The sequence below is a fragment of the Penicillium hordei genome (genome assembly GCF_028827395.1).
Source record: "Penicillium hordei strain IBT 12815 chromosome Unknown utg000003l_segment0_segment0, whole genome shotgun sequence".
In the NCBI taxonomy this organism is placed as follows: domain Eukaryota; kingdom Fungi; phylum Ascomycota; class Eurotiomycetes; order Eurotiales; family Aspergillaceae; genus Penicillium; species Penicillium hordei.
The window spans coordinates 3,129,675-3,156,317 of record NW_026623144.1 but is presented as its reverse complement, the minus strand read 5'-3'; the positions used below and the strand labels follow the sequence as shown (position 1 = coordinate 3,156,317).

General features: G+C 49.4%; 12 protein-coding genes across 12 annotated transcripts; 4 read left to right on the top strand and 8 right to left on the bottom strand.

Moving 5' to 3' along the window:
- Positions 1-176: 176 nt before the first annotated feature.
- N7537_006414 (uncharacterized protein) lies at positions 177-2,190 on the top strand (the record flags this gene model as incomplete). Its single annotated transcript, XM_056897471.1, has 3 exons — positions 177-1,916; positions 1,969-2,026; positions 2,186-2,190. The coding sequence occupies 3 exons, from the start codon at positions 177-179 to the stop codon at positions 2,188-2,190; spliced, it is 1,803 nt and encodes a 600-aa protein (XP_056753256.1).
- Positions 2,191-2,790: 600 nt separating this feature from the next.
- On the bottom strand, positions 2,791-3,741 carry N7537_006413 (chitin deacetylase; the record flags this gene model as incomplete). Its single annotated transcript, XM_056897470.1, has 3 exons — positions 2,791-2,852; positions 2,933-3,297; positions 3,392-3,741. 3 exons carry the CDS (start codon positions 3,739-3,741, stop codon positions 2,791-2,793), a joined length of 777 nt encoding a protein of 258 aa, XP_056753255.1.
- Positions 3,742-4,138: 397 nt separating this feature from the next.
- Positions 4,139-5,553, bottom strand: N7537_006412 (CCDC47 family protein; the record flags this gene model as incomplete). The annotated part of the gene is made up of 3 exons (XM_056897469.1): positions 4,139-4,514; positions 4,575-5,454; positions 5,499-5,553. 3 exons carry the CDS (start codon positions 5,551-5,553, stop codon positions 4,139-4,141), a joined length of 1,311 nt encoding a protein of 436 aa, XP_056753254.1.
- A 533-nt stretch (positions 5,554-6,086) lies between these two features.
- N7537_006411 (MDM34 family protein) lies at positions 6,087-7,813 on the bottom strand (the record flags this gene model as incomplete). Its single annotated transcript, XM_056897468.1, has 2 exons — positions 6,087-7,431; positions 7,509-7,813. The coding sequence occupies 2 exons, from the start codon at positions 7,811-7,813 to the stop codon at positions 6,087-6,089; spliced, it is 1,650 nt and encodes a 549-aa protein (XP_056753253.1).
- Positions 7,814-8,954: 1,141 nt separating this feature from the next.
- N7537_006410 (uncharacterized protein) lies at positions 8,955-10,947 on the top strand (the record flags this gene model as incomplete). The annotated part of the gene is made up of 2 exons (XM_056897467.1): positions 8,955-10,438; positions 10,500-10,947. The coding sequence occupies 2 exons, from the start codon at positions 8,955-8,957 to the stop codon at positions 10,945-10,947; spliced, it is 1,932 nt and encodes a 643-aa protein (XP_056753252.1).
- A 630-nt stretch (positions 10,948-11,577) lies between these two features.
- N7537_006409 (cytochrome P450) lies at positions 11,578-13,462 on the bottom strand (the record flags this gene model as incomplete). Its single annotated transcript, XM_056897466.1, has 4 exons — positions 11,578-11,746; positions 11,837-12,006; positions 12,188-13,303; positions 13,370-13,462. 4 exons carry the CDS (start codon positions 13,460-13,462, stop codon positions 11,578-11,580), a joined length of 1,548 nt encoding a protein of 515 aa, XP_056753251.1.
- Positions 13,463-13,966: 504 nt separating this feature from the next.
- Positions 13,967-15,416, bottom strand: N7537_006408 (nucleoside transmembrane transporter FUN26; the record flags this gene model as incomplete). The annotated part of the gene is made up of 2 exons (XM_056897465.1): positions 13,967-15,158; positions 15,244-15,416. 2 exons carry the CDS (start codon positions 15,414-15,416, stop codon positions 13,967-13,969), a joined length of 1,365 nt encoding a protein of 454 aa, XP_056753250.1.
- Positions 15,417-16,238: 822 nt separating this feature from the next.
- mdr2 (ATP-binding cassette permease mdr2) lies at positions 16,239-18,699 on the bottom strand (the record flags this gene model as incomplete). Its single annotated transcript, XM_056897464.1, has 3 exons — positions 16,239-16,730; positions 16,783-17,418; positions 17,482-18,699. The coding sequence occupies 3 exons, from the start codon at positions 18,697-18,699 to the stop codon at positions 16,239-16,241; spliced, it is 2,346 nt and encodes a 781-aa protein (XP_056753249.1).
- A 488-nt stretch (positions 18,700-19,187) lies between these two features.
- N7537_006406 (Hsp90 co-chaperone CDC37) lies at positions 19,188-20,695 on the top strand (the record flags this gene model as incomplete). The annotated part of the gene is made up of 2 exons (XM_056897463.1): positions 19,188-20,146; positions 20,206-20,695. The coding sequence occupies 2 exons, from the start codon at positions 19,188-19,190 to the stop codon at positions 20,693-20,695; spliced, it is 1,449 nt and encodes a 482-aa protein (XP_056753248.1).
- Positions 20,696-21,124: 429 nt separating this feature from the next.
- Positions 21,125-22,274, bottom strand: N7537_006405 (clathrin light chain CLC1; the record flags this gene model as incomplete). Its single annotated transcript, XM_056897462.1, has 4 exons — positions 21,125-21,476; positions 21,586-21,686; positions 21,756-21,988; positions 22,046-22,274. 4 exons carry the CDS (start codon positions 22,272-22,274, stop codon positions 21,125-21,127), a joined length of 915 nt encoding a protein of 304 aa, XP_056753247.1.
- A 270-nt stretch (positions 22,275-22,544) lies between these two features.
- N7537_006404 (CTD-interacting domain-containing protein) lies at positions 22,545-24,014 on the top strand (the record flags this gene model as incomplete). Its single annotated transcript, XM_056897461.1, has 5 exons — positions 22,545-22,642; positions 22,701-22,792; positions 22,848-22,906; positions 22,956-23,097; positions 23,152-24,014. 5 exons carry the CDS (start codon positions 22,545-22,547, stop codon positions 24,012-24,014), a joined length of 1,254 nt encoding a protein of 417 aa, XP_056753246.1.
- Positions 24,015-24,450: 436 nt separating this feature from the next.
- Positions 24,451-25,876, bottom strand: N7537_006403 (t-SNARE syntaxin TLG2; the record flags this gene model as incomplete). Its single annotated transcript, XM_056897460.1, has 4 exons — positions 24,451-24,693; positions 24,743-25,086; positions 25,192-25,712; positions 25,854-25,876. The coding sequence occupies 4 exons, from the start codon at positions 25,874-25,876 to the stop codon at positions 24,451-24,453; spliced, it is 1,131 nt and encodes a 376-aa protein (XP_056753245.1).
- Positions 25,877-26,643: the final 767 nt, after the last annotated feature.

Here is a 26,643-nt window from a genome sequence, read left to right as displayed (position 1 = left end):
ACATTATCATATAGAATCCGGGTCACAAAGCGTACCTCTAAGTCCCAAAAGGCTCACGTCCTACCCACCTTGGCAATGCAGGTTACATTCTAGGGAAGCAGACGAGCATCGCCCCAAAGAACATCACAAGAGGGGGAATCTTGAGCTTGCTCGATAGATATCACAGCCCTAAAGTGATGGGTCAGCAATATTCTCCAGGGGGCAACGCTGGCTCAGAGGACCCGTCAAATCCAAACCCCCCATTCTCTGAATCAACCTCCGAAGGAACTATACGTCCGATTCGCGGCTCGATTGGCTCCGAAATTCCCGGTGCGTTGAACAGCCCCAGTGTGCCCATCAGCCTCTCCGGTACAACAGCGTGGAAATTGATGGAAGCATCTCTTTCCAAATTCAACAGACTCATCGCGTCTAACTCGCTTGCAAAACACGAGGATGAAGTTCCACTAGAATCATGGAGGGATGAGCTGTCTCGATTTCACGTATGGGTGAGGACCATTGGAGACCATCAAGATGGTCCAGGGTCCTTAATCTACCGCCTCACATGCGAGCCGCATCTCTATAGCCAGACCGTGAGACTCCTAGAGAGTTTCCAGGAGTTGCTTGCCGACCTCGATGATACCATATCTGGGGCTAATCCAACCAATAACCCCCAGGATGAGGAAAGTGAAGACGAAGAAGGGATAGACAGTATCGATCGATTTACGGAGATCCAGCACATCCACAAGAATATGAAGGAGACATTAAGTTATCTCAATCGGGTTTCTGCAGTCATTCCCAAAACAGCAAAACCCACAGTCCTCTCCGATAATCAGACCAGCAGATCAGATGTTGGCCCAGTCAGGCCCGTGGGAACCAAACCTGTCTCAAACGCTGGCAATCCCCAGTCCTCATGGTCCGGCACGCCCTCCACCCCAGGCACCCCTAGCCCTCCATCGCCATTTCTGCCGAGCAGTATGAGTCAAGATCTAAAGGCTGTGAATTCAACAGAACAGAGTGGCGAGGTAAACCGTGTGCCGAAGGACCCTCTTGGTGACGGGCCGCCTGCTGGAACTTCTCAAGTCGCAGTTGAATCCATTTTGGTCAAGAGGGAGAAGCAATCATACAATCTCAAGTCCATCGAAATAGACGACATAATCTCGCGGCTCCTAGATACGGCACGTTTGACCAAATTCGACCAGACGGTGCGCCTTAACAATTTTGAGATCACCACCATTTGCGTACTAGCTCGTGAACTCCTCCTTTCCGAGCCCACTCTCTTAGAGGTATCCGCCCCCATTAAGGTCGTCGGCGATATCCACGGTCAATATGCCGATATGATCCGAATCTTCCAAAAATGCGGATTTCCGCCGGAATCGAACTATCTTTTCCTCGGCAACTATTCAGGCCGAGGAAGGCAGAGCCTAAGAACCATCCTCCTACTCCTATGCTATAAAATCAAATACCCGGAGAATATCTTCCTGCTTCGGGGCAACTACGAGTGCGAAAGCGTTTGTAGAGTGTCTAGCTTCTATGACGAGTGTAAGTGGCGTTATAATATCAATATCTGGAAGCATTTTATCGACACTTTCAACTGCCTCCCTATCGCGGCGATAGTATCCGGGAAGATCTTCTGCGTTCATGGCGGGCTGTCTCCTAGTCTGTTACATATGGACGATATTCGCGATATCGCTCGGCCTACTGATATACCCGACTATGGGCTGTTGACCGATCTTCTGTGGAGTGATCCGGCAAGCGGTATGGAAGAAGACTGGGAGCCTAATGAACGCGGCGTGGGCTACTGTTTCTGTAAAAAGGTCATTAACGACTTTTCGGACCGACATGGCTTTGATTTGGTGTGCCGGTCCCACATGGTGGTCGAGGGTGGGTTTGAGTTCTACCAGGGCCGAACCCTGGTGACCATCTTCTCAGCTCCGAATGTAAGTTGCACTGGCTTTTCTAACCTTTCAAGCTATTGCTAATCTTGCCCAGTATTGCGGCGAGTTCGATAACTGGGGCGCTATCATGTCCGTTTCGGAGGACCTCCTCTGTAGGTTTGAGTTGATGGAGCCCCTAGACTCGACTGCATTAAAAAATCACCTGGGTCAAATAAAGCAAGATAACATGCCAAAAGGATCTGTAAGTTGGTGGTCCTTTGCGTGTTATTTCTGTGCAACGATGCTGGGAGTCAGTTACTGACGAATGATAGACTGATGAACCCCAGCCTAATCACATCAAGACAATGCAAGATTCAATTTGTTGACACGGATGTCTATATGCCTTGTTGTCAGGATTCCATGGGCTATTGGGTTAGTCTCAGTTTGGTTGTATAAGGATATTTATTTTGCAGAGAATATAGATTTCTTACCCACAGTTCAATACTATCATCGAAGGTTGTTGGTGATAGATCCACACCGGTCCGTACAAGAAGTCTCCATTGTCATGGAATCTGACTGGACACTTCATGTCTAATTAGAAACAATTAAACAAGGAATTGCAAATCTAACAATGCCTTCCTAGCCATTCAGGCTGCGAATCTGCATAGTTAGTTCCGTATGCCTTACATACCTACCGATGTCAATTATCTTTGGCTCTAAATGATATAAGGGGCGTTATATGCAGGATTCTCGTACAATATCTATTGGCCAGGCGCGCACGTCTGCAGAACGTCTTCGTCAAGAATAACACATCTGTTCAAAAGACACTTAGGGGTTCTATACACAGACATCCCTTAGCCCAAGTACGAAGACCAAAAACAACAATGAACCGGAACGACCAGGAAATAGAAGCATAGCTGCCACCAACACCAACCATCTACCTGCCAGTACGATACCAAAACTCATACGGATCACCAAGACACTCGCCAACAGTAACAGCTATAAGGGAAATCTGTTAGCCATATCACGTAACCACCAACAAACACAAAGAAAAGAAAAGAAAAGAAAAAAAAGCATACCACTCAGCCCCCTCTTCTCAACATCATCAAGCATATTATCCACCAAAATCTCGACTGTATGCTGATGCGCATCATGCGCCAACACAATCGTCCCACCAGCATCAACTTCCCTCTTGAACTTCTCAAAACTAACCCAATTCGTATCGGGATTATCATTTTCATAGTCCTTCGTATCAACACTAGCCCCAATAACATGGTATCCCAGATCAGCCATGGCGCCGAGAACGACGGGTGTATGTCTGAGGAACGGAGGGCGCATGTAGGTCGGGAAGAAGCCCAGGATGCGCATGAAGGCTTCTTCGAGGATTGTCATTTGGCGTACGATTTCTTCATATAGAAGGGTGTCAAGGGACGGGTGGTTCCATCTGGGTAGTTGTTTAGTCAGTTTGTGTTGGTGCTTAAACTGGGCTGGGCTGGGGAAGGGAAGCGAGGGCAAGTCATTGGGTGGTATCAACGAACGTATGAGACCCCAGCTGATGTCCTTCTGCCAATATGCGCTGCACTACCTCAGGGGAGGCATCGATGTGACCTCTGTTATGGCCGTTGAGGAAGAAGGTTGCTCTAACGCCGTGTTGGGCGAGTGTATCTAGTATCTGGGGAGTGTAGATGTACGGGCCATCGTCGAAAGTGAGAGCGATTGTGTCTGGGATGGTACAGTGGGTGATTACGGCTCCGAATGGTAATTTGGAGGCTTTGGGCTGGAGGGTATTGGTGGTTGTATTGGTGTTGATACTGTTTCCTGTGGGAGTGGCTTGGGATTGGGTTAGAGCCGAAAGGAGGAATGGGATTAGGGTGGCGAGGAAATGCATTTCGATGAATGAATGAACCGGGTCGGAGTATATAAGGATAATTGGAATGACTGTTGATGTTGATGTTGATGTTGGATTGGAGTGATGGGGTGAGGTTAAAGTTGTTGGCCAGGTGCCAGGTGTGAGGCAGCAAGGATATCTCTACTTCGCTGCTTCCTGGGATTCGAATCAGACATAAACCTCAATTATCTGAACATAAAACCTGTATTGAATATAGCTGAACGTTTAGATTGCATCCCCAGTGTCATGGTATATATTATACCTTCCACAAATAAATATGAATACATCAAATTAAAAAAGGTATCAAAAGGGCAGGATAAAACATTCAACCCGCACCTTTCCCACAGAAAGGAGCGAGAAGACAGAATAAAAACCCTCCAGATCAACGACACCCCATCTAACCCTTCCGGGTACTCTTCTTCGCCTGGCGTCTTTGTTCCTTCTGAGCCTCACGGTCAAGGAACTTGCGCTGCTCGTCGGCACTCAATCCACGCAGGATGCGCTCACGCTCATCCTTCTTGATCTTCTCGGCGGCAATGCGGCGCTCCTCGGCCTTCTCTTCCTCGTCGACGCGGCGCAGCTTCTTGATCTCCTCTTCGCGGACGTTACGGACCTTGCGCATGACTTCGCCACGGAAGTGGGCAGAGGCGACCAGCTTGTCGGACAAGCGCAGGAACTGGTTGAACAGAGGGAGGGTGGAGGCGTAGCCGGACGGGGAGGAGGCGAGGTTAGCGGAGAGCTGGATGCGCTTCTTGGGGATGGTCTCCTCAATCCTGGGAAAACACATTTGTTAGCAACTGATCCGATCAAAGTCCCCCACCGAGGTTACATACTTAGTGGGTCTGTCGACGGGCTGGTCCGTGACGATCAAGTACTCGAAGTCATTACCAGCCTGTTCAATGGCCTGGATCAACTCCGGGGTGAGAAGGGTATCGCTAATCTCGGCACTCTCGGTCATCACGGTGACCCACGAGGGGAGCTTGGGGTTGTCCTTGGAGAAAGTGATGGAGGCATCGTAGCGGTCGTTGCGGAACTTGCGCATGTGGCTCTTGTGAACAACAGCCCAAATGAAGCCGTCGTAAGTCGAGCTAGGCACCTTAACGGGAGCAGAATCCTTAGCGAGAACGGGAACAAGATCCTTCTCCTTGCCATCAAAGGCATACAGCAGAGCTTCGTATTTCTCAACGGGGGGCTCCCAGCTCTCAAAGAAGAAGCTGAAGACGTACTCCATGACGAAGGTGATGGGGTTGTATCGCTTGGGCATCTTGATGTTGACGTCGAGGAAGGCAACGTTCTGGCGGCCAGTCGCATACGCGGCGAACTCGGAGGCAGACCTCTCCTTTAGCAGCGACTCGGGGTTGGCAAGCTCCACGGTGATCGCCTCCCCGTCCACGGGAGCCGGTCGGGCGATTCCATCAAATCCAACGACGGAAAACTCCTTCTGAAGAGAAGGTCCGTGGGCCTGCGCCCAGTCCCTCGCCTTGCGTCGGTTCTTGCGCGTTCCCCAGAGATGGAAGAGGACAATCAAGAGGATCACGGGCATGATCATGGCCTCCTGCTTGAAATCGCTCGGGGATGTCCTCTCCCATACCCGGTACCAAGCCGTGTAGGGGACCGCCTTAGCGGCCAGTGTGTTGCCAGCTGGGACGACGGTCGAGTCGGCGAGGAGGGAGGCAGGCGACGGGTTGGGAGCTTCCACAAAGTCGGCGAAGTCTACCAGAGTCAGCTCAGCAATTGAGATATATCAATTAACATACCATCATCGGGCTTGGGCTCATGGGAGCCAAACACGTTCTTGAACATGCCCGCCATATTGGAGTTGATATGATATGGATGGAAGGGAAAGGAGTGGGAAGGAATCGAGAGATGTCTAGTGCGCGGTGGTCGGTGCCCGGTGCGGAGCTAAGTTCCTCCCGGGTCTAGCGTTGTCTCCAGCTTTTTGACCCGCATCGGAGAGATTTAGGCGATTTATGCGATTGGAACAATTGAATGGGGAACAAGAACAGAAATATAATTGAACACAAATATTCATCCGATCTTCTCTTGGTACCTCCCATAACCCGCCCTAGAATAAGAAATACTAAAAAAAAAAAATTAAAAAATAATGGCTAACGAGTGTGGTATCATGTGAAAATGAAACCCCCCCAAGAACCTAACGCCAACTGTACCATGACAGAACCCAGTTTTTTACAATCCCGCTCCAAAGAAACATCAGTTTAGCCCAAACAAAGGAAGAACAAAAGAAGAATCAAGAAACGGCGAGGAAAAGAAAGGAAGAAAAAAATGTAAGGAAATCGTAACGGTCATACTCGAGGATTACTCAAGTGTAGGAAAGATATAAGCGCTCAGTGGCCATACGCCGGTGGAGGGCTGTCTTCGTGCTGACGGCTCCAGAAGCCGCTGCATGCATTTGTCATAAGCTTGTCCTCGCGCATCCGACGAGCGATTTCACCGGCGAGTCTCTCAACTAGGACAGAATCGACGCTTTCATTGGCGTTCTCGTCTTTGCTGAACGGAAGAACAGTTGCAGGCAACGGAGGTCGCTGATTACCAGACGGTCCCGGCTCGGCCTTCTCCTGGGGATAACCACGCACAGTAGCACGAGGAGTGGCTTCCATGTCCTCTGCTTTGGGTCCACGGATAGTCTCATGGGAGTATGATAAATCCCCATCCCGGCGTGACGGGCGGGAGAAGCTGGTTAAATGCCTTTCGGGAATAACGGGCAAGTGGGAGTCGGCTTCGGGCGACAGCGGCGGTGTAACTGGGTCATCTGACGGCTCGTTCACGATGGGAAGAGGCGCGGAGGCGATAGATGGGGGTCTAGACGACTCAGTCACGACGCTCTCATCGCTGACGCTCATGGCGTCATCGGTTGTCTTGGGGCGACGCAGATCCACAACACGCTTCTTGCGTTTCCGGGCGTGGGCTTTGGAATGACGTCCAGCGCCTAGACTCAGACCATAGGTACTCGTGCTGAATGAATGGCTGGACACGGAGGGGCGACTTTGCATGGAGACAGTGCTGGCGGTTTCGTGCAGGGAAGACATACTTCCCATCTGGGAGTGTGTTCGCGAAAGGGTCGGGCTCAGTGGAGAGATCACGCTCGAAGGGAATTCACTAGTATCGATTGGAGAAGTCCATGCTCGGTACACCACTTCCTGGATCGAGGGAGTGAACAAGGACAGGGTACGTTGTGAGTCTGTCAGGGCGGCCAAGCGAAGAAGGTTCTTTTGCGAGAAGAGGGAGTGGGTCTCGACCGATGAATCCAAAGAGAGCGATGCGATTTCGGACTCATTCAATGCATTTCCGAGGGAATCGACGGGATCCTGTGGCGGGCTAGCTAGAGGGTCTTGGCCAGGGCCTTCGCTTCTTGACTTGGCTGTGTTGTCGGTCTCGTCGTTCATTTCCTCCCCTGTGCGATATTCTGGAACCCATAACCGGAGCGAAAGCCGATGAATGATGGCAGGGAGCTCGTCCATGAACAATATCCGGAGTTGAGCTTCGATTTCTTTTTGTAGAAAGTCGCGCACGAACGGGATCGAATCGAAGGTCGAGGATACCTTGAGCGACTCAAGCGGATCATTACGGAACACAACTGTGATTCCTTTTTGTTTCGAAAAAACCAGTATAACGAATCCAGAGAGTTTGAAGTCGGAGAGTGTGATTTGTAGAGGTATAGTGAGCGGGGTACTAGAATCGCGACAGTGTCAGCAAAAATATTTGAGACGCTGAAGTCGAAGGAAAGATAAGCGAGGCTGAAAACATACGCTGCAGCAAGAGGTACTGGCGAGCCGAAAGTTGGTCGTGTGAGGAGGAAAGTATTGAGTGGATTCGCCTGAACTCGAGTCTTCAAGGTGAGAAAGGCGTCGCCAGTATAAGACATCTTGAAGATGCCTCGGAAGCGATCTTCAGCCAAGTCACCGATTTCCAGAATCTCTAGTTCGGGGGGGATGGATCCTAGGTTCAACTCGGTGACGTGAATATCGTCGACTATTATGGGGGGTTTCGGCGATTTATTAAGGGCGGCAGTGAGCAGATCTTGGGCGCGAGTATAAAAACTCGCGTCTGCCATCAAAGGCGACCAGTTGAAGTTGAACGCCATGCCCAAGCATCGAGAAGAGTATTAAAGAAAATAAATTACAAGGACATTTAGATGGGATGGTCAAGGAGAGAAGAGGGAGAGAGGCGGGAGGCGGAAAAAAGGGAAAAAAAAGTTAGCAAAGCACACACCCGAGGGCGCGTGCTTCCGAGTCACTGAACTTTTCTGTTTTTCTCTGCTTTTTTTTTTTCTTATTTCATTAGTCGGCCGTTTTTCTAATTGAAGCTATAATTCTATTGGTTCTATATCTTTTCTTTTTCTTTTTCTTTTCTTTTTCTTGTTGATATTGTGCATTCCTTCGACAGGTGTCATAGGGATACCCGGTACGTCACGATGTGACTTGCAGGAGCCACTTCCGGTCAGCCCCGGCTTGATGTCCACTGCGGATGGCACTGAGCCATTCATCGTTCAGGGTTATCCGGCTTGCATGTATCTAGACCTCTTGGGCTATGGACTATTTCATGGCCGTTTTAGAAATCTGGAGAAAAGGGGGAAAACACGGGATATGTTTCTGAAATTAAAGGTGTTTTACTATTTATTTACTATGTACAGAAACAGCCACGGGGGTGCAGATCTTTAAAGGTCTGAGTCCCACGTTCGTTTTATGTATGATGTAAGGGAAAGACTCTGAGAGAAAGCCAGTGTCTCAATAAGCAATGGAATGAAAATAAGAATTCTATCCCTTGTATGAAAACCGCCATACCTACCGTAGATATATGTACTCTAGGATTACCGTGGTATATATCCATATACCCTTTCCCCGGACATGTACCTTGGTCCTAAACATACCCCAAAGATTTCCTATATATTTAATAGTCCACAACTCAAAACAATATCCGTTCAAGTATACGACAGTCCAATATAAAAGTCCAGAGGCCAAAGGCAGAATGTTTTCACCGCAGCAACCCTACGCTAAGCCCGATTAGGCTAAATGTCAACACGATCCATCACTTCGGGCCCAGATCATCTTTCTCGACCTCATGCTGTCGAACAGAAACATCCTAACCCCCCTAACACAGGCATTCCACACCCCGGATTAATATACTGGGTGTATAAATCTCCCCCGACAATGTCAACCCGGTCACTCTCGCCAGTTTCAAGTCACGCGACACCAATGGAGCCCAAACAATCCAAGCCCAAGTCGGTGGCTCAGCGCAGAGTGTACGGGAAACGAAAAGCCAATGCCCCTAGGGCAGTTTTTGACCAAGGAAGCCCGGCCAGAGAGACCAGATCCAAAACCCAGCATGTTGGCCCCGTGGAAAGCCTCCAAGCGAAACTAGCCCAAGTAACAATCGATGATGACTCGACCCATCAACTGGACAGCCATGCACAGCCCACGAAAATTGAAATCAAGCATCCAGAGTGGGCCGAAATCCCCTCTGATGAATCCAGTTCATCCACGGTAGAGGACAATTCGGGCACCCCGACAACGCAATCCTCTGTCGAATCCTTCCCGGAGGAGGCGAAGCCAAAATCGAAGCAATGCGAAACGATGGCGGAAGTCGGAATATGTCCGAAGGCTCCAGAACAGCCCCCCCAAATCACATCAGACTCCCCAGCTAGGAAGTCAGAGTCCACAAGCGAGGATCGAGAAAAACCAAGTACATCCTCCAACAAAAAGAAAGCGGAAAAAAAGAAGATTTCTGCACCCAGACGGTCGTCTGGGGTTGTCCATGACACCAAAGCTAGCGATTACGTCGGCCCAATTCTGAATGAGGCATTATCTCCAATTGCCGCGCAAGGCATTCAGAAGTTCGGCTCATGGGCTTCACGATCAGCAAGCATGTTCGATGTCGCAAAACTCGCAGAGGGGTCCTACGGTGAAGTTTACAAACTTCACCTACGGGAAGAAGCTTGTAGGGCAGTTGTGTCAAAATCAAAGTTGGCTAAACTAAAATCATACGGCGATGGAGTTTTCAAGATTGTGCCTCTGCGAGCAAAGAGCGGTCCCGGGTCCAAAAAGTTCACAACCATTGATGAAATTGTTGCTGAGGTCAAGATGCTCAAGTACCTGGATCCAATCCCTGGCTTTGCTCGCTTCAGAGAGATTCATGTTGTTCAAGGTCGTTTCCCAGAGGCATTCCAAAATGCATGGGACCACTATAAGAAGACCAAAGACGACTGCATGAATCCCAACCCGTCCAACAAAAGAGCTTACCCCGATACGCAGCTTTGGGCAATTGTGGAGATGGACGATGCGGGATGTGAACTGGAGAAATTTGCTTGGTCATCGATTTTTCAGATCTACGATATCTTCTGGGGAGTTGCCATGGCTTTAGCTCGGGCAGAGGAGTATGCTATGTTCGAACATCGAGATCTTCATTTGGGAAATGTTTGTATACGTTCTACGCGGGCAGATGGTTGCATGGATCCCCCAACAGAACACGATGTTGCACGACAGCCATCCTCCAGTGGATTTGGAATCAGCTCCCTTGAAACCACCATCATCGACTACTCGCTCTCTCGGGCGGATCTACTCCTGACGGATGATCCCGCCGGTCTCACCGAGGTTGCGTCCTCAGATCTAGACAAGAAGCAATTGTTCGATGCTATTGGCCAAGACGAAGACGAAATCATGCAAAGAAACACCTACCGATAGTATGTTACCCCATGTCTGCTCATTCGGCTTCTTAAGAAAATTGCTAACATTGAAAATCAGTATGCGCGCAACACTCTATACTGGTTGTCCCATAGAAACAGAGAAGCTGGCGGACATTCCTGGCATCTGGGCAGAATACTCCCCACGTACCAATTTGGTCTGGTTACTGTTCCTACTTCAAAGTCTGTTCAAGAACCGCAAACCTGAAGCATCGCCTGCACAGCCACAGCGAAAGGCTCTCACGCCTTGCTCGCCCAACAAGATGATACCGAAATCGGAGGCAGCCGAAGGGAAAAACCAAAATATGGCCGGGCCCCTCGTCAAGGAGAGACAGACCAAAGATGTTCAAGCTGGTATCTCGCGGCTGAAGCAAACACTAGATAATAGGCTGAAAGCCGTCCTCGAACTTCTCGATTTGGAGCATGGGCATGAAGACATGTGTTGCGCCGCGGATTTGGTGGCCTACGCGATGGATTCGCAATGGCTGGGTGAACAAGACTTCTTCTGATGGTCCCTTCTTATACGGAAAGCATTAGCACACTAGGGAGTTATATGAATTTTGTGATTTGCATGGTCAGGAGTTAACATTTGTTTACATATTGTGCCTTTGGGGCTGGGTGTTTGAACAAAAGGTGCATTACCTTGGATAGGTTACTAGCATTGCATAAGGGACATGCATATAGAATATTCTGACATTCTACACTTTTTCATTACTCTACCTACTTTCACCTTAATTATGGAAATAGTCAAATTAAGTTGTTTCTCGAGAGCATGCCACGTCCATCATACATCGTCTATTGGTTTCCGGCCAAATTACTATCCGATATGTGTATTGATTCTTTTTTTTTTCTATTCTAGCGGAAATGCCCCGTTTCCAAATACCCCAACCTTCTGTACTCAGGGCAATAGCCCTAGTTGACTAGATGCATCCATATGTTATGTACTCAAATCCCCAGGGAGGACGAAACAAACAGGCCAGCCGCAACCCCAGAGACAAAAGGAAGAAAACGCTATTTCAAAGATTTCGACAAACGCTTTTCGGCCTCATGCTTTTCCACAGTCGAGACAACGATCTGTCTCAACTAGATGTTGTTAAAAAAAAAGAGATGTCGTCAGTTCGTTTCTTAAAATCATGCACCTAGAGTGCAGAGCCAGCACCAGCGCGGAAGAGCTTCACCATCAACTCAGGACGGCTCCAGAGTGAGAAGGACTTCTGGTCAGCCCAGTTCAGAGACTCAGGGAGCAGCTCCATGTCGAAGTTCCACAAGAGCTTAGCCAGCAGGAGACGCATCTCGGCGTTCGCAAGGCTGGAGATGAAATATTAGCAAACATTGCCTGGTATAGCTTAGGCGAAAATATGGGTCGAGTGAGTAGGTAGTGGTGGGATGTTTGCTTACTGTTGACCGAGACAGTTGCGTGGACCGTAAGAATAGGGCTGGAAGGCCTCCTTCTTGTCATTGCTGTACTCGTCAGACTCGTCCAACCAGCGTTCTGGGACGAACACCTCGGGGTTCTTGAAGTGTGAGGCGGCGTGGAAGGCGGAGTACAGTGATATGGAGACGGATACCTGTTTTTATTTAACTGTTGTCAGTATTGAGCTCTGAAACCGAAATTTTGTTTTGTGTTTTGTGTTGAGATAGGAATAGCGAAGGTGGGACTGTCTTTTCTGAAACGAGCTCCATGCACTTCGTATATTGTCCACCAAATACACACACACATTGGATCTAGAACTACCATATTGTACTCACCTTTCCAGGGACGTATTGGTCGTTGATCATTGCTCCGCCTTCGGGAACAATGCGCGGAAGCATGGACGGAATCGGCGGGTACACGCGCATGGCCTCAGTCAACACAGCGTTCAGATAAGGAAGGTCGACGAGGGTCGACAGCTTAATGTCAGCGTCCTTGTCAAAAGCACCACGGATCTCTCGGATCAAGCGCTCGTACTTGTCATGGCAGCGCAGAAGGTAGTATGTCACACCAGAGAGGAGGGCTGCGGTAGTCTCGCTGCCAGCCAAGACGAACACGGCCGAGTTTGCATCCATCTCCTCAGACGACATGCCCTTTCCATCCTTAGTGTGCTTGAGGATGTAGGAAGTGAAGTCGGGACGAGTAGCACCGAGGGCGAGACGACGACGGACCTTCTCGACGCTCAGGTCGAAGCTAGCTTGACGTTTCTGAAGAAGATGCTTGGGAACCAGGACGCGGACCAAAGGCACGAGGAAAGGGTAGAACCAAAAGACCTTGAGATAGGCACTTGCCTTGACGGCATCCAAAATAATCCGAACCCACCAGTGGTATGTGCTAGTTGACAAGCAGCCGAAGGGTTCTCCGAAAGCGAGATCGCCAATGAGGTCGAAGGTGGTGAAGTTGAACCAACAAGTGATGTCAATGTCCTGAGACGCGGTACTGCCCATAAGACCCTTGAGCTTTTCGATGAACATGCTGGCGTACATCTGGAGGATCTCTTCCTGCTCACGGAGGGCTTTATTGGAAAAGGCGTGGGTCAGCAAACGGCGCATCCGGGAGTGGTCATCCTCATTGGCTGTAATAATAGCGTTGACACCGTTGGGAGTGGGTGCATACAAGGCCGGATCCTTGACGAAGACCTTCTGTCCCTTCTTGCGGTGACCGTAGATGTCCTTCCAGGCGGGTGCGGCACGGTAAACAAGAGCATTCGGAGAAATGCGGACGACGTCTCCGTACTTGTCGTGGAGACGCTTGATGGTCGAATGTTGTTTGCCCTGGATATCCCAGATGAGATGAACCAAAGGAGTGATGGCAGCCAGCTTGGGTCCAGGGTAACCACTCAGAGGGTGGAAGCAGAGAGTGTGGATGATCCAGCCCACATAGTAAACGGATAGCTGTGGTATTCGATTTATATGAGACACAGATTCCTTGAATACGTATTCTTGTATATAAGTACTCACCAATGAAACGAGTCCGCTCAGTAGACTCCAGAATGAAGGGACAGCTGGGGCATGGCACCAGCCGCCCATAGCCAATGAGTCGAAAGTCATCATGAACAACTAGAAACAGTAAGATATACGACTAAAGACATTCAGAGATGTTACCCTTACCAAAGACAACTGAGAAAACAAAATATCGAAGGAGGGAACTGTATGAGGAGGGAAGAAGGAAAAGGAAGAGGAGAGAGGTGAAAGATGAAGGGATTGAGGAGGGGACTGGGGTAGGCAAACGGTAGAGCTGAGACAACAGGCTTACAGTAGGAATTGACTGGGGAACGTAGAATGGTGGGGGACTGTTTGGAGAAGATTTTCCAGAGTCCCCATTGACTACGACTAAGAGCCGTTGAAAACGTGAAGGAGACAGCCGACAAACTTTTGACTGGGAGTCTCAAGTTAGGGCTCCTACTCAAACGGAAAGCAGGCGCTACATTAAAGGGCTCAATGGGTCACCAAACAAAGGAGTACTCATGCCGATATCAAGTAATGGAAGGATTTGGATGGCTCGTCATTCGTTATATTTGGGTCTATTAGATGAACACAAATTATATGACACTAAAATCAACCGCTGGCAACAGAGAAACTCAACAAGCTTCCAGCAGCCAGTCCACCAACAAGAACCAGGCTCATAAATCCACCAGCAGCAGGTCTTTCATCAGCAACAACCCAGTGACTAGCGCCCATCATACAGCTTGTCCCCAGATACCCATTAGTTGCACCAAAGAAGAACTGTACAAGGAAATAGAAAATGTCACTCTTTACGGCAGCACCTTGGCCATTGACGTTGCAGAGCTGGTACATGGGAATGAAAATAACACGGGCAATGGCCACAATGGCAGCCATCTGAGGATGCTGTCCCAAGGACACTCCTGGAATAGCCACACACATTCTCCCGGCCAAGTCGCCCAAGTTCCAGATTAAAAACGCCAGGGGAACAAAGACACTAGCATCGTAGATCCGTGAACTGGCAGGGTCGTTGACAGACTGGATTTCCGCGGTGTAAACTGGGAACACCATAGAAACCAAAAAGCAGACGAACACAGCGAATGCCAGGAACCGCAGCTTAACGAACAAAGTCCACAGGCTGACAGTCTTAGAATGTTCACGGTCATCCGCGATAGACCCGTCATCTCTTGACAACTTTTGCCTCGAAGAAGGTTGTTGTCTCAAATGATAGAGGAAAGCCAGCAAAGCAATGACGGAGACACCCGTAGACGTAAGAAAGTAAATAAACGCCGACTTCGACGTACTCGTCTGAGGCATGCTGGGGCCTTGATCTTGACCTTGGTCTGGGCTAATGCTATCCTCCTTCGGCGGCACAGCCAGCACAGAGAAGATCTGAACAATGCAAGGCAAGACACCAGCAACACCTTGTCCACCCATAATAGCCTGGGTATATTCCTCCCTTCCGAACCCGGAGACGTATGCAAAGACGCCATTCTGGTTGATACCAGTGGCCAGACTCGCAGCGCACACCATCACCATCAGGAAGCCGAAGTACGCCCGCGGCGAGGAATCAGTCATGACAACTGCCGAAAAGGCCAAAATGGTGAACACAACAGAGTTCATCAACAGCGAAAACGTTATACGCCGTGGATAGGAGGCGTTCTTCTGGAGCTTTGCTAGGGCATAGGCGGCTCCGAGGTTGGTGACAGTTGACATAGACTGAATCGACGGTTGGTAATGTAGCCTGGTCCAATCATCCGACTGGAACCGGCTGTAGAAATAGGGTGCCGCGGCAAGGAACATGTTCCTAAATTGTGCTCCACGTTAGTTATGGTTGAACCAACACATATAGCTTGTTCCTCCGGGTTGGGGGACCGTGGAGTTCCACTTACCAGGCCCACAGCATAGACACTCCGAGGAGGAAGAATATGCCATACTGTAATCTTGAAAAGCGAGCCTGCTGGTGTCGCTCCGTGTATGTTGTCTCATCGGCGTCGTCGGTAGTGGAGTCCTGCAGTCGCTCATACGCTGCCGGACGGGCGACGAGACTACGTATGCGGTTCATGGTCGTCTGTTCAACCACTACTTCTTATGTATAAGTAAAAGATTCTGTAAAATAGGGGATGAGATCATAGTAAAGCTGTAATACGCTGTTGAGGTCGGCATATGGCTGGTTACTAAGCAAGGTATGTCGCGGGACCGCACGGGACTCCGGGACCTGTCAGGCGGGCGATCTCACCTACTGACGACATACATACCTTTTGTAGCAAGCTTAATTAAATGAATACTAGGTACATTCAAAACAAGAATATTTGGCGACCAATACCGCTTCTGTCATTGGACACGTAGGGCTCTATAAATCTGATTGATTTAGCTCAGGTGATATACGGACCGTTGTACATAAGAACACTCTGATGTGTTTTTGGACACTCTTTTTAGATGTATACAAAGGGGGTCAAAAGCATAAACCGCAGAGTACCCTTCTAGTTATACCTAAGTAGGGGCTGTTATGTAAATTGTTGAGCGTTCACTAATTCTCGCGTTCGTTCGAAGCATAAATACGTTTTTCAGTATCACTTTTTTTCAACTCTATATCATGCCAGAACAGAGGTGAGCGAATAGCGAATACCGGGTAATAAAAGTAGTACTCGAACAATAGTATTGATATCAAGATTTGTATACAGTAATTGTTGATTTAGTATCTATCGGAAATTTTAACATGCAGAATGTGTATGGGAATATGAGAAGAGAGGGCCGTAAGAGGTGAGTGTAGATGAGGGAACATGTATTTCAACAGAAAAAAAAAACATCAACAAGAATGAACAGACATCGTAATGGGATGGCAGTGTAAGGGTAGGGCTAAGAGTGAACGGGGGTTAGAGTACAATTAGTCCTTCTTCTGAGAGGCTGTCTCCTCCACCTCTTCTACCTCTTCTTCCTCCAGCTCAGGCTCTGACTCCTCTTGGAGCTCCCAGAGCTGATCTGCCTCAATAGTCTTGGCCGGAGGTGGCGTTGTTTCGCCACCACTCATTTGCCATTCCATGAGCTTCGTAAAGGCGCCATCGGGGTGGGAGCTGAGTTCATCGTAGGAGCCCTGCTCGGCGACCTTGCCGTCGGGGCCGAGGACAATGATCGTGTCGGACCGCTTGATGGTGGAAAGACGATGGGCAATGCTAATTGTCGTATTATTACCGCGAAGCAGAGCGGCCAACGCACTGTTGACGAGGGTTTCGGATTCGGCGTCGAGGGCGGAAGTGGCTTCATCCAGAATCAGAATATCAGGCTCCTTGATAAGGGCACGCGCAATGGCAATGCGCTGCTTCTGACCACCGGACAACTGAGCTCCACGAGCTCCAACGTGAGTATCAAGCCCATCAGGCTGTATTAGGTTAGCTAAGTTCATGAAGATAATAGCTGCTCGGCGAACTTACGAAGTCGCTGATGAATTGACAGTTGGCCTTGCGTGCAGCAGCAATGATCTCTGAGCGTGTTGCCCGAGGCATGCCGTAGGAGATGTTGTCAGCGATTGTTCCAGAGAAAAGCACTGGCTCCTGAGAAACCACGCCAATCTTTCTGCGAAGGGACTTGGCGTTCATTTCGTTGATGTCTTTCCCGTTGATCAGGACCCGGCCCTCAGTGGGGCTGTAGAACCGGAGCAAAATGGATGCAATGGTAGATTTGCCTCCACCAGATGGTCCAACGATTGCAACGTTGGTTCCTTGAGGGATCTCGAAGTTCAATTCCCGGAATATCTTCACAGCGGGACGGGTAGGGTAGGAGAATGTGACATTCTCAAATCGAATGGGTCCACGCGCGGTCTCAACCTTGAGACCCTTGGTTGGGTGGATCGTGGGCTGACGATCTTGCAACTCAAAGAGTCGACTCGCTGCACCCACACCTTTCATCAGCTCCGAATAGAAGCTGGAGAGGCCGAACATGCTGGAGCCTGCGTAAGCAGTGTACATTAAGAACGAAGTCAATTGTCCAATGCTAATAGCTCCCGACTGAACCATCCCGCCGCCAACATATAGCAAGGTCAAAATGGTCATATTGCCCATCAAACCAGTCTAGTAACGAGTCAGTCAAAATCGCAAAAAGAAAGCCTGGAAGAATCAAGTCTGCTGACTCACCGAGCTGAAGAAGGTTGCGCTAATCAGAGACTCTTTTTTACCAAGCTCGAAGATCTTGCGGACTTGCTTGTTGTACCGGTTAACTTCGATAACTTCACCGGCAAACGACTGACTAGTCTTGACGTTGCCCAGGCGCTCTTCCGCAATCTTAGTCAACGATCCCAAGTTCTTTTGGATTTTGCGACTTAGGTTCCTAATGGCTCGACCGTAAAAGAGAGCGCCGAGGCCAATTGGAGGAAGCAACACAAGCAAAATGGTGGACAGCTTTGCACTAGTATAAGCCATCAGACTAAACCCAGCTGCGCCGCTAACAGCAGCTCGTAGACCATCGGATAAGTTCTGCGTGATACTCTTGCCAACAATTATAGTGTCGGAGCTAAGGCGCGAGATTAGATCACCAACCCGGTTGGCATCAAAGAACTCGGCATCCTGCACGAAGGTTTGACGGAAAAGCTTGGAGCGCAGCCTGGCAACAATTCGCTCACCAACAATTCGAAGAATGATGATGCGCCCATAGTTCGCACCGGCGCCGAGAAGTAAGATTCCACCGAGAGCAGTGTAGAACATGGGCATGCTCATGCCGAACAATTCGCCGCCTCCTTCGGTTATGCCCTTGGTCGCAGCATCCATGATTTTACCAATAGAGAAGGGAACTGCCATTGTGATCGACGAGGAGATTAGGAGGAAAAAGAAGGCGAAACCGAGGGCCTTGGATTCGGGGCGCGCGATCTTCAAAAGCCGCCAGATTTCAGCGAATCCGGACTTCTTTCCCGATGCGCCTTCCTTGGCCAATCTGGCGCTCATGTTGACCTGTGCTGCCTGCGCTGCCCTCTCAGACAATTCAAAGCCTTTGTCCTCCTCCACTTCTTCTTTCAATCCTGGAGCTGACTGGGTAGTTGGATCTGTGGAGGTTGCGGGTGGTTTCGCTTGGAGAAGTTGAGAAGTTGAACATAAAAGGCGTGCTTGGGAGACAATGGGAGACGTAGAAGAGGTATATTTGAAGCTGTTATTTTGAAGCAAGAGTGGGTTGGCACTATCCCGGAGTGCAGCACCCGAGGCGGTTGAATAGAGGCGGTTCAACCCATTGTGGTCGCCGGAAGAGATAATAGACGATCTTGTCTTGGGAAGTAAATCGCGAGTAAAGGAGCTATATGGTCTCAAAGCCTGCCGTGGGCTGACACCCAAGGCCAGAGACACAGGCAGCCTAGCACCGCGCATCTCGGAGTTGGATCGGACAAGGATGGAAACGGAATGGAGTTAAAATGATGTCACCGAATAAAACGTCGACATGCCATATCTGAACGAAATATGTTCAAGTTGAGCACATCACATAGCACACATTCAGCTCCTTGGAACGTGTGATGGATTAAGAGCGGATGTGTCTGGAGCTTCATCTGACGCCCACGGCCCATCGGCAAAGCGGTTTTTGGGGCCGAATTTGCCTTATTCGACCGCTCGTGATTTTGCCTTAATTTACCGCCCATGGAAGCCGGTCGAGAGCTTTGGATCTTCGTCTGTTCTGGCGCCAGAAGCTTTATTTATTCTGGGTTTCGCTGGGTTGAATCGCTTCGAAAATATACCGGTCAACTTGCTACATAATATTTTGTGTCAGGACCTTCAAAACCTTTTGTTTCCCACCTATTTCCTCTGCCGCTGATACACCCACCCCACCTCATACCTACTCTACACATTCACTGCCAGACAAGATGGTGCTTGACTACAGCAAATGGGACGCGTTGGAGCTGTCCGACGACTCGGATGTCGAAGTTCATCCCAATGTTGATAAGCGCTCTTTCATCCGAGCAAAGCAGGCCCAAATTCACCAGCAACGAGAGCAGCGTCGTCATGAAATCAAAACCCTGAAGTACGAGCGCATTATCAATGATGGATTGCTGTCGCGCATCGACAGGCTTCTAGAGTCTCTCAAGAAGCACGAAGACTCATCTGCTTCCCCCGATGAGTTCATTTTCACGACGATTATGGAGTTCGCAAGCAACCCCGCCGAAGACCAGGCCCCCACCCCACCGGAGGGAGTATACACACACGAGCCGGAACAGCCCAAGTTTTCCCAGATGATGAGCTCACTGGTGGACCAGGTGAAGAAGGAAATTGGCGATTCTAAGCCTGAGAACCTCTTCAAGGCATACATTCAGGGTGTGAATGGACACTTGGAAAAGATTCAAGGACTCCAAAAGGAATTGTTCGCAAAGCTTGCACAACTTGAGAAGGAGGAAGGTGCCAAGATCACTAGTGATAAGCTGCATGAAGGTTTCAACCAATCACATGTGGCCAAGGTTGCTGAGAAGGAGAAGGCCGCTGCCAAACCAAAGGAGAGCTCTGTTGAGCTTCTGAACCCGGGTGCGGGAAGCCCTGCCGCCAAGGCCGATGATGAAGGCGATGATGAAGACCCTGCCGATATCGAGATCAGTCCTCTGGCAAAGAAGTTCGCTCAGCTCAAGCCTGGGGACTACAAGGCCTATCTGAACTTCATCTCAGCGAACCCGGACATTGTCGCCGAGAAAGAGACTGACGGTCTACTTGTTGAGGCATTCAATAGTCAGCTCAAGGGCCAAGATGACTATGCTCGCCAGTGCGTGCACCAAGGTCTGCTTCTGCAATACTGCCGTTCGCTCGGTCGTGACGGCATCCAGCTGTTCTTTACTCGGTTTGTTAATTCTCTACCTTTTTCTTTTTTCAAACAATGGTTAACATATAACCTTCCAGCATCACTACCAAGGATCACCGCGCATCTACCTTGTTCCTTAATGATGTCAATGAAACTTATGCTCGTATCAAAACCCGCTCCGCTGAGCTCAGCAAGGATGGCTCAGCATCCAACGATCCTGCGGGAGTAGAGCAAATCCAGCTGCATGCCGTTGACCCCAACACCAAGATCACTATCAACCTGCCCGCCGCCAACAGCGAGGACCCTACTGAGATTGAGGTGCGCAAGATCTTCGACGCTTTCCCTGAAGACCTGCAAAAGGCATTGGCAACTGAGTCGTTGGACGAAGTCAACAAGGTTCTCGGCAAGATGTCCGTTGAGGAGGCAGAGGTTGTTGTGGAGCAATTGGGCAATGGTGGCATGCTCAGCTTGGAGGAAGGAATCGTGGACGCCACGACAGCAGAGGGCCAGAAGAAACTGAAGGAGATAGAGGAAGAGGGAAAGCAGGAAGTTGGTGAGCCCGGCGGTGATGTTACCGAGCTTGACTAAGGATATGCGAAAAGCGATGGATGATGATATGAATTGAGTATGCATGTATTTTTCTTGATCCGAGAACAGTTTATCAACCACCTCCGTGATTGTTGTACATTTGCGACTGTCCATTGTACTGTTAAGCGTATAATAAAGATACCTAATCAGGCTAACCGTCCAGAGAAGGAAACCCGTGGTATTAACGATGCTATCAATTTGAGTGAGATACTAATTTACAAACCCCCCTAGAGACATCGCTGCGTGGAGTAAAATAAAATAAGAGAACAAGAGATGTAGCTGCCAGATCACGGCCAGGCTACCAAATAATGCGGGGAGGGGGATGTAGAAAAAGCCATATCATATGAGTAAATGTGGGAAACTTGTGAATACCACGTCTTAACCCCGGACTCCCGAATGTTCTATCCCCCACGCGCCAAAGCAAACCACCTAGACTCCGCTGGAACCGGGAGCATCCTGGTCTTTTCGGAGGTCGATCAACAATTCACGGAAACGCTCCTTTCCGGAGCCGCTGGCACCGCCCGCGGAGCCCTTGCCCGATACATCAACCAGCTTAGCAATGCGCTCCCAGCTGGTGCCACCGGCGGAGGTGTCCTCCCGGTTGGCGAGGAACTGTTCGGCCTCGGCACGGGCGTGGGAGCGGTTCTTATCGGCCTTGTTGTTGTAAGAAACGTAGAAGTCGTCGATATCCTCCTGTGCCTTCTTGACGGTATTGTCCTTCTTTTCGGCGGAGACCTCCGCACGGCGGGTGATCTCAGCATCACGCTTCTCGCGCCATTCACTGAGAATTGAAAGACAGACGTTAGCTTAGGGATCTAGGCTGAAACAAGATGAATATAGATCGCAAAATGCAATGCGCCCCGTCATCCAGTGTTTGAGATTGGACTCACCGAACAGCATCTCCCTCATCTTCGGGTTCCTGGGCGCTCTGGTATCCGGTGCGGGGGAAGGGTGAGCCGGAGCCAGTGATTGTGCCACCGGGAGCAACGCGCTGCAGATGTAACCCCCTGGTCAGCATACTGTACATTCACCACCCAAGTATCCAAGAGTCAATTCATACCTCGTTCTGGTTCTGTGTCGCTACGGAAGGGAAGGATGATTCAAACTGGCCAATTTCCTCAACGGGCTCGTCGCCTCCGCCGAGCAAGTCGTCATCCCCCGCGCCTACATTCCCGCCGGCAACGTGGTCTTGAGAAGTAGCGAATTGCTCCGCATCTTCGCCGAGTACAGCACGCTCACGGGCAAGGAAATCGTCATCGGTGGTAGCTTGGATGTCAGCTACTTCGGTCTGGCCTAAATGCGGGTCATGTTAGCTCCGGTGTAAGGAGAGTAAGGTGGGTTCAAGTATACCCTCAGAGAAGTCCTCTAGGGAAGGAAAACGGTCAGCCATGCTGGGAATGGATTGTTTTTGACTGTTGTATGATTCAATAAAGACGTTTGAATCAAGAAGATGGTCAGGAGGAGAAGTAATCAAAGGACCAGGAAGTTGATAGTTAGAGGAAGTAGTGTTGACAGGTGTGGCCGGGGCGGGCTCGGAGCCCCGATGTTCTGCCGGTTCCGGGGCGGTAAGCTTATCCATGTTTCAAGCTTGGGGTACAAAGCACCTCAACTTCACTTGCGATGAAGAAGGTTGAGAGTTGAGATCTTCGTTTGATATTTTCTTTGGCTTTGTTCCGGTGGCTTTACTTGATTGCAACTTCACTGCAGTTCAAAATCTCACTAGTGATCTTCAATTGCTCCTTGTTGCCTATTTGTCTCCCACCGTGATTGCGACTTGCGCTTCAGATCTGATAATTTCACTTCTCAAACGCTTCCCGTTGAATTGCAGTGCTTCCTATTTTTTTTCATCATGGCTTTCACTGATGACGCTGTGAAGGCAAAGCTATCTGCTCTGAACGACTCACAGGAAAGCATCGTTACTGTTGCGCAATGGGTCATGTTCCACAGGTACGGACACTTGCTTCAACTCCAAAGAGACTTGCTGATATTTTGCCTGTAACTATAGACGCCATGCTGAACGTACCGGACAAATTTGGCTCCAAAAGATTCGCGACTCGCCGCCTCCCAAGCGACTCAACCTGATCTACCTAGCCAATGGTACACATGTCCTCCTACACTTGAGCTCCGCACCGCTTGCTAATTATATCTACAGAGGTGGCCCAGCAATCCAAAGTACGCGGGAAAAATGATTTCCTCATCGCGCTATCCCCGGTCCGTCTCTCTCAGTCCGCCATTACAACTCAAACTAACAGAACAAAAGATAATTGTCGATGCTACGTCAGCAGCTTACAAGGGCTCGTCGAATGAATACCAACAAAGGATCCGCCGAGTCGTGGAGGTCTGGAGACAACGCAGTGTATTCGATGGAGCTATTCTGGATGCAGTGGAGGCTCGCATAGACGGTACGTCGAATCAATAAGTACAATGAGGGCACAGCTAAACTGATCATGTTACAGAACTCGACAAAGCTCGTCCTACAAACAAGAAGCAAACCCTCGGGGGCTCTTTCTTCAAGGACACTTCTTCGGGATCTACCCCATCAGAACTACAGCCTCTCAACCCATTGCAGACTGCTGTCAACAAGGCTGTCATCAACTCCAACAATTCCGCCGCAACCGCTACTTCAGAGTTCGACAAGCTCCATGACCCAAAGTCTCCGAAGCCTACACTGCCTGTTCACGCCGCACGTTTAAGTTCACTCTTGAAGACGCTTGCCAACGCAGAAAACTCCGTCTCCGAGGTAATCAAGTCGCGCCGCGCCCTGATCGATGGGCTTGAGAAGATCCTCCAGACCAATCGCGCAGAGCTATCAAAGGAGGAAGTCCTTGGCACCGAACTCTCTCAGAAGAAAACCTCGGTCGATAACGAGAAGCGCGAGATCGAAGATGCGATCATGCGCGGTCTACCCAGTGAGGAGTCCTCCACAAACCCCGGCGAACACAGCGGACACGATGACGCACCCGGCCGCCCAGAAGTCGAAGCTTTGACACCTCCCCCGGTGGAAGCTATTACGCCAGTAGGGTCCCCACAGCCAGAAAAGCAGCAGCTCCGCCATGGTCCTTTTACTGAAGAGGTGGACGACGACACCTCGGAATGGAACCCCATGAACTTCCCCGACATGCAACAATCAGGTAATGGGACTGCTGTCACTGATCAATCCACTATTTCTTCGAACCATGGCAATGACTTCGATATTGCTTCCGATGGCCATGCAAAGAGACGCAAGATCTCACATGGTGAGGAGGACTATGCGGCTTTTGCGGCCGGCGACCTAGATGCTGATGTTGCTGACCTGCTTGCCACTCAGGGTAAGCACTAAGTGAGCTTGAATCATTATGGTCGGGGCCATATGTTACCTTGGTAATTTATGTGCATCGGCTGCCCTGGTGTGGTGTGATTTAACCATTTCTTTTCTATTCCATTGACTGCCTCCTGGGCATTCGTGTTTCGGTTTATGTTTGATATCTCTTGTTTTTTTCGTGTATGAAGTAACCAAATGTAAGAGTTGGAGCATGTAACATGGCATTGATCACAGCCCTGTAGTCCAATTTTCTCCGAATTTTCTCCATGCAAGTGTTTTGCATGATACCTAGCATCTCCATACAATATAGACATCGTGTTTAAATACCTACGCATATATTTACTTGCAACCAAAACTATGTAAACAAATACGGCAACTACCGACGTGCAAAGGGAATGTTTGCTCTTCTGGTCACATTAACTATGAACCAATGCTACTTGGAAAAGAAAAAACGTCATCGGAATATATCCGGATCCATCCACCGATCTCGCGCGAAGCGGTTCGACAACTGATGCCTTCGCCCCCGGTAAGCCAACATAGAGCGGATATTGTTTGAAGATTCATCCTCCGGAGGCGGCGGAGGCGCTGATCTGCTCCCCTTTGGTTTCACAGCCAGTACAATGATCATTCCCACCACGACTAGGAGGAGTAATAGCATGATCTTGCGCTTGGTAGTTCGTTGTTGATAGCTCGTGGCCTATATGAGTCAGTTTCTCGTTCTAGCGAAATTCAAAAGGGTAACATACCACTTTCAGCTCCTTATTTGCAGCTTTAACCTCGGTGCCCATTCGCTCGACATTGTAATCTATACGGTCCAGCATGGTTCCTTGGTCGATAATCATGCTCTGTAGTTCACGGAAAATATCCGAGAGCTCAATGATTCCCTTTGCAATATCGTTGATTTCGCGCTCCCGCTGCGCAATAGCAGCATCATTCTGACCAGTCTGTCGTTGCGAAGTTTGCTGCAACATTGTCTGCGAAAAGGACCTGTCGGCATCTGACTCCATCATTGACGGATCCGTGTATGGGTTCTGGGCCTGTGTAGGCGTGCCATCGAACGGCGTCGCGATACCCTCGAGATCGCGCAATTCTGCACAGAGACAAATTGCCATATTAGCATATTTGAACCAACCAATTCCGCCTCCATGGGAAGATAACAAGAACAAGAACGTAAAAAGAAGGAAGGGCCCCATACTCCGCAAATAAGTACTCTGCTTCTTCCTAAACCTAGCACTAGCCTCCTGCACTCTCGCAGCAAGCGAGATCTGAATATTCTTCGCCATGGTCTCCTCCCCATTCGTAACACCACCATGCGCCTTCGACTCGCCGACCATAGTCTCTATGCGCATGATAGCGCGCTGGCAATCATGAAAGGAGCGGGTGATATCCTGCGTTAAGCGCTCGATAACGCTCTCGTCCTGCTTGCGCAGGTCTTCGTCGCCGAAGCCGGGGAGTAGATGTTTTTGGTGTAACTTGTCGAGCTGGGCGGAGCTCTGGGCGATCTCGGATAAGAGTTCGGAGACTTCTTCCTGCACGTCGACCCAGCGCGGCGGGAGGAGATCCATCTCGATGACCATGTCGCCATCTTCGTCTGGTTCGGGTATTAGGCGCCTGTTTTCCTCCGGGTGCGAGGGTGTGTCGGAGAAGCCATTTGTTGGTGTGAATTGTGGCTTTTTGGCTGGGTGGTGGATTAGGGATTGGCGGTAGGAGAGGTAGCTGGGTTTTGAGGTGGACTGTTAGTTGTTGCTATGCTTTGTAGTCTGGCTTTTATGGGTGGTGTTTCTTCTTTTGCTTTTTTGGCTATTTCCGGCGCTGACGGGTTGCTTAAGGTAGAGTTGGGTATATGGGGTTGCATACAGGTTGGTTCGATCCCGCCACATTGTGAGGGCGTTGGGAGGATCAGGCTGTGTGGATGGTTGATTAATTTGGTGAGGGTATAGGAGTCATGATCAGGTGGAAGTGTTAAGCTGGGATTGAATGGTTAAGAGTCTCGATGTAGCCGGAAGTGAGTGATAGGAGCTCTCCACATGTCCGAAGGGGTTACGTATGCCCGGTATTCATCATGTAATCCGTGGTTTTGTCCACGTGGAGTGGGGTAATTTTCGTATGGCTGGGTAACGTTTGAAGATCATTTAACCTATCCATTGTTGTATATATTCTCGACTAAAATGATGTCTCTCGTGACATCGTGCCAACCACTGCAAATGGCTTCCTATGGGTGGCGTGCTCGATTAAACGTAGCATTGACACCCCGGATTTAGGACAACATGGCCTAAATAGGTATATGGTGTTCTCAAGATCATGCAAATTCGAAGGCTAATATACTGAACAACTACGTGTTATTAATATAGACCATTATAACATGTCGTTTAATACTCTGCCTGGTTTTAGATCTATAAATCTAGGGCCCCGCAGTCTACCACAAAGTACTAGAGATAAAAGAAATCCAAAATAAAAGCCAAGACCTTCCTAATGCAATTAGGCTCCATGTGTATTCGGCAGATATTATCATTGTTAGCTCGCTCAGCAGAGGGGCGGGATCAAGCTTTTGTCTAGCGATCAATATCTTACGAAAAAGGAGATATCGTTCATACCTCGGTATTATAAAAAGAGATATAGAGATCCAGAGATCTAGATATATTAATAT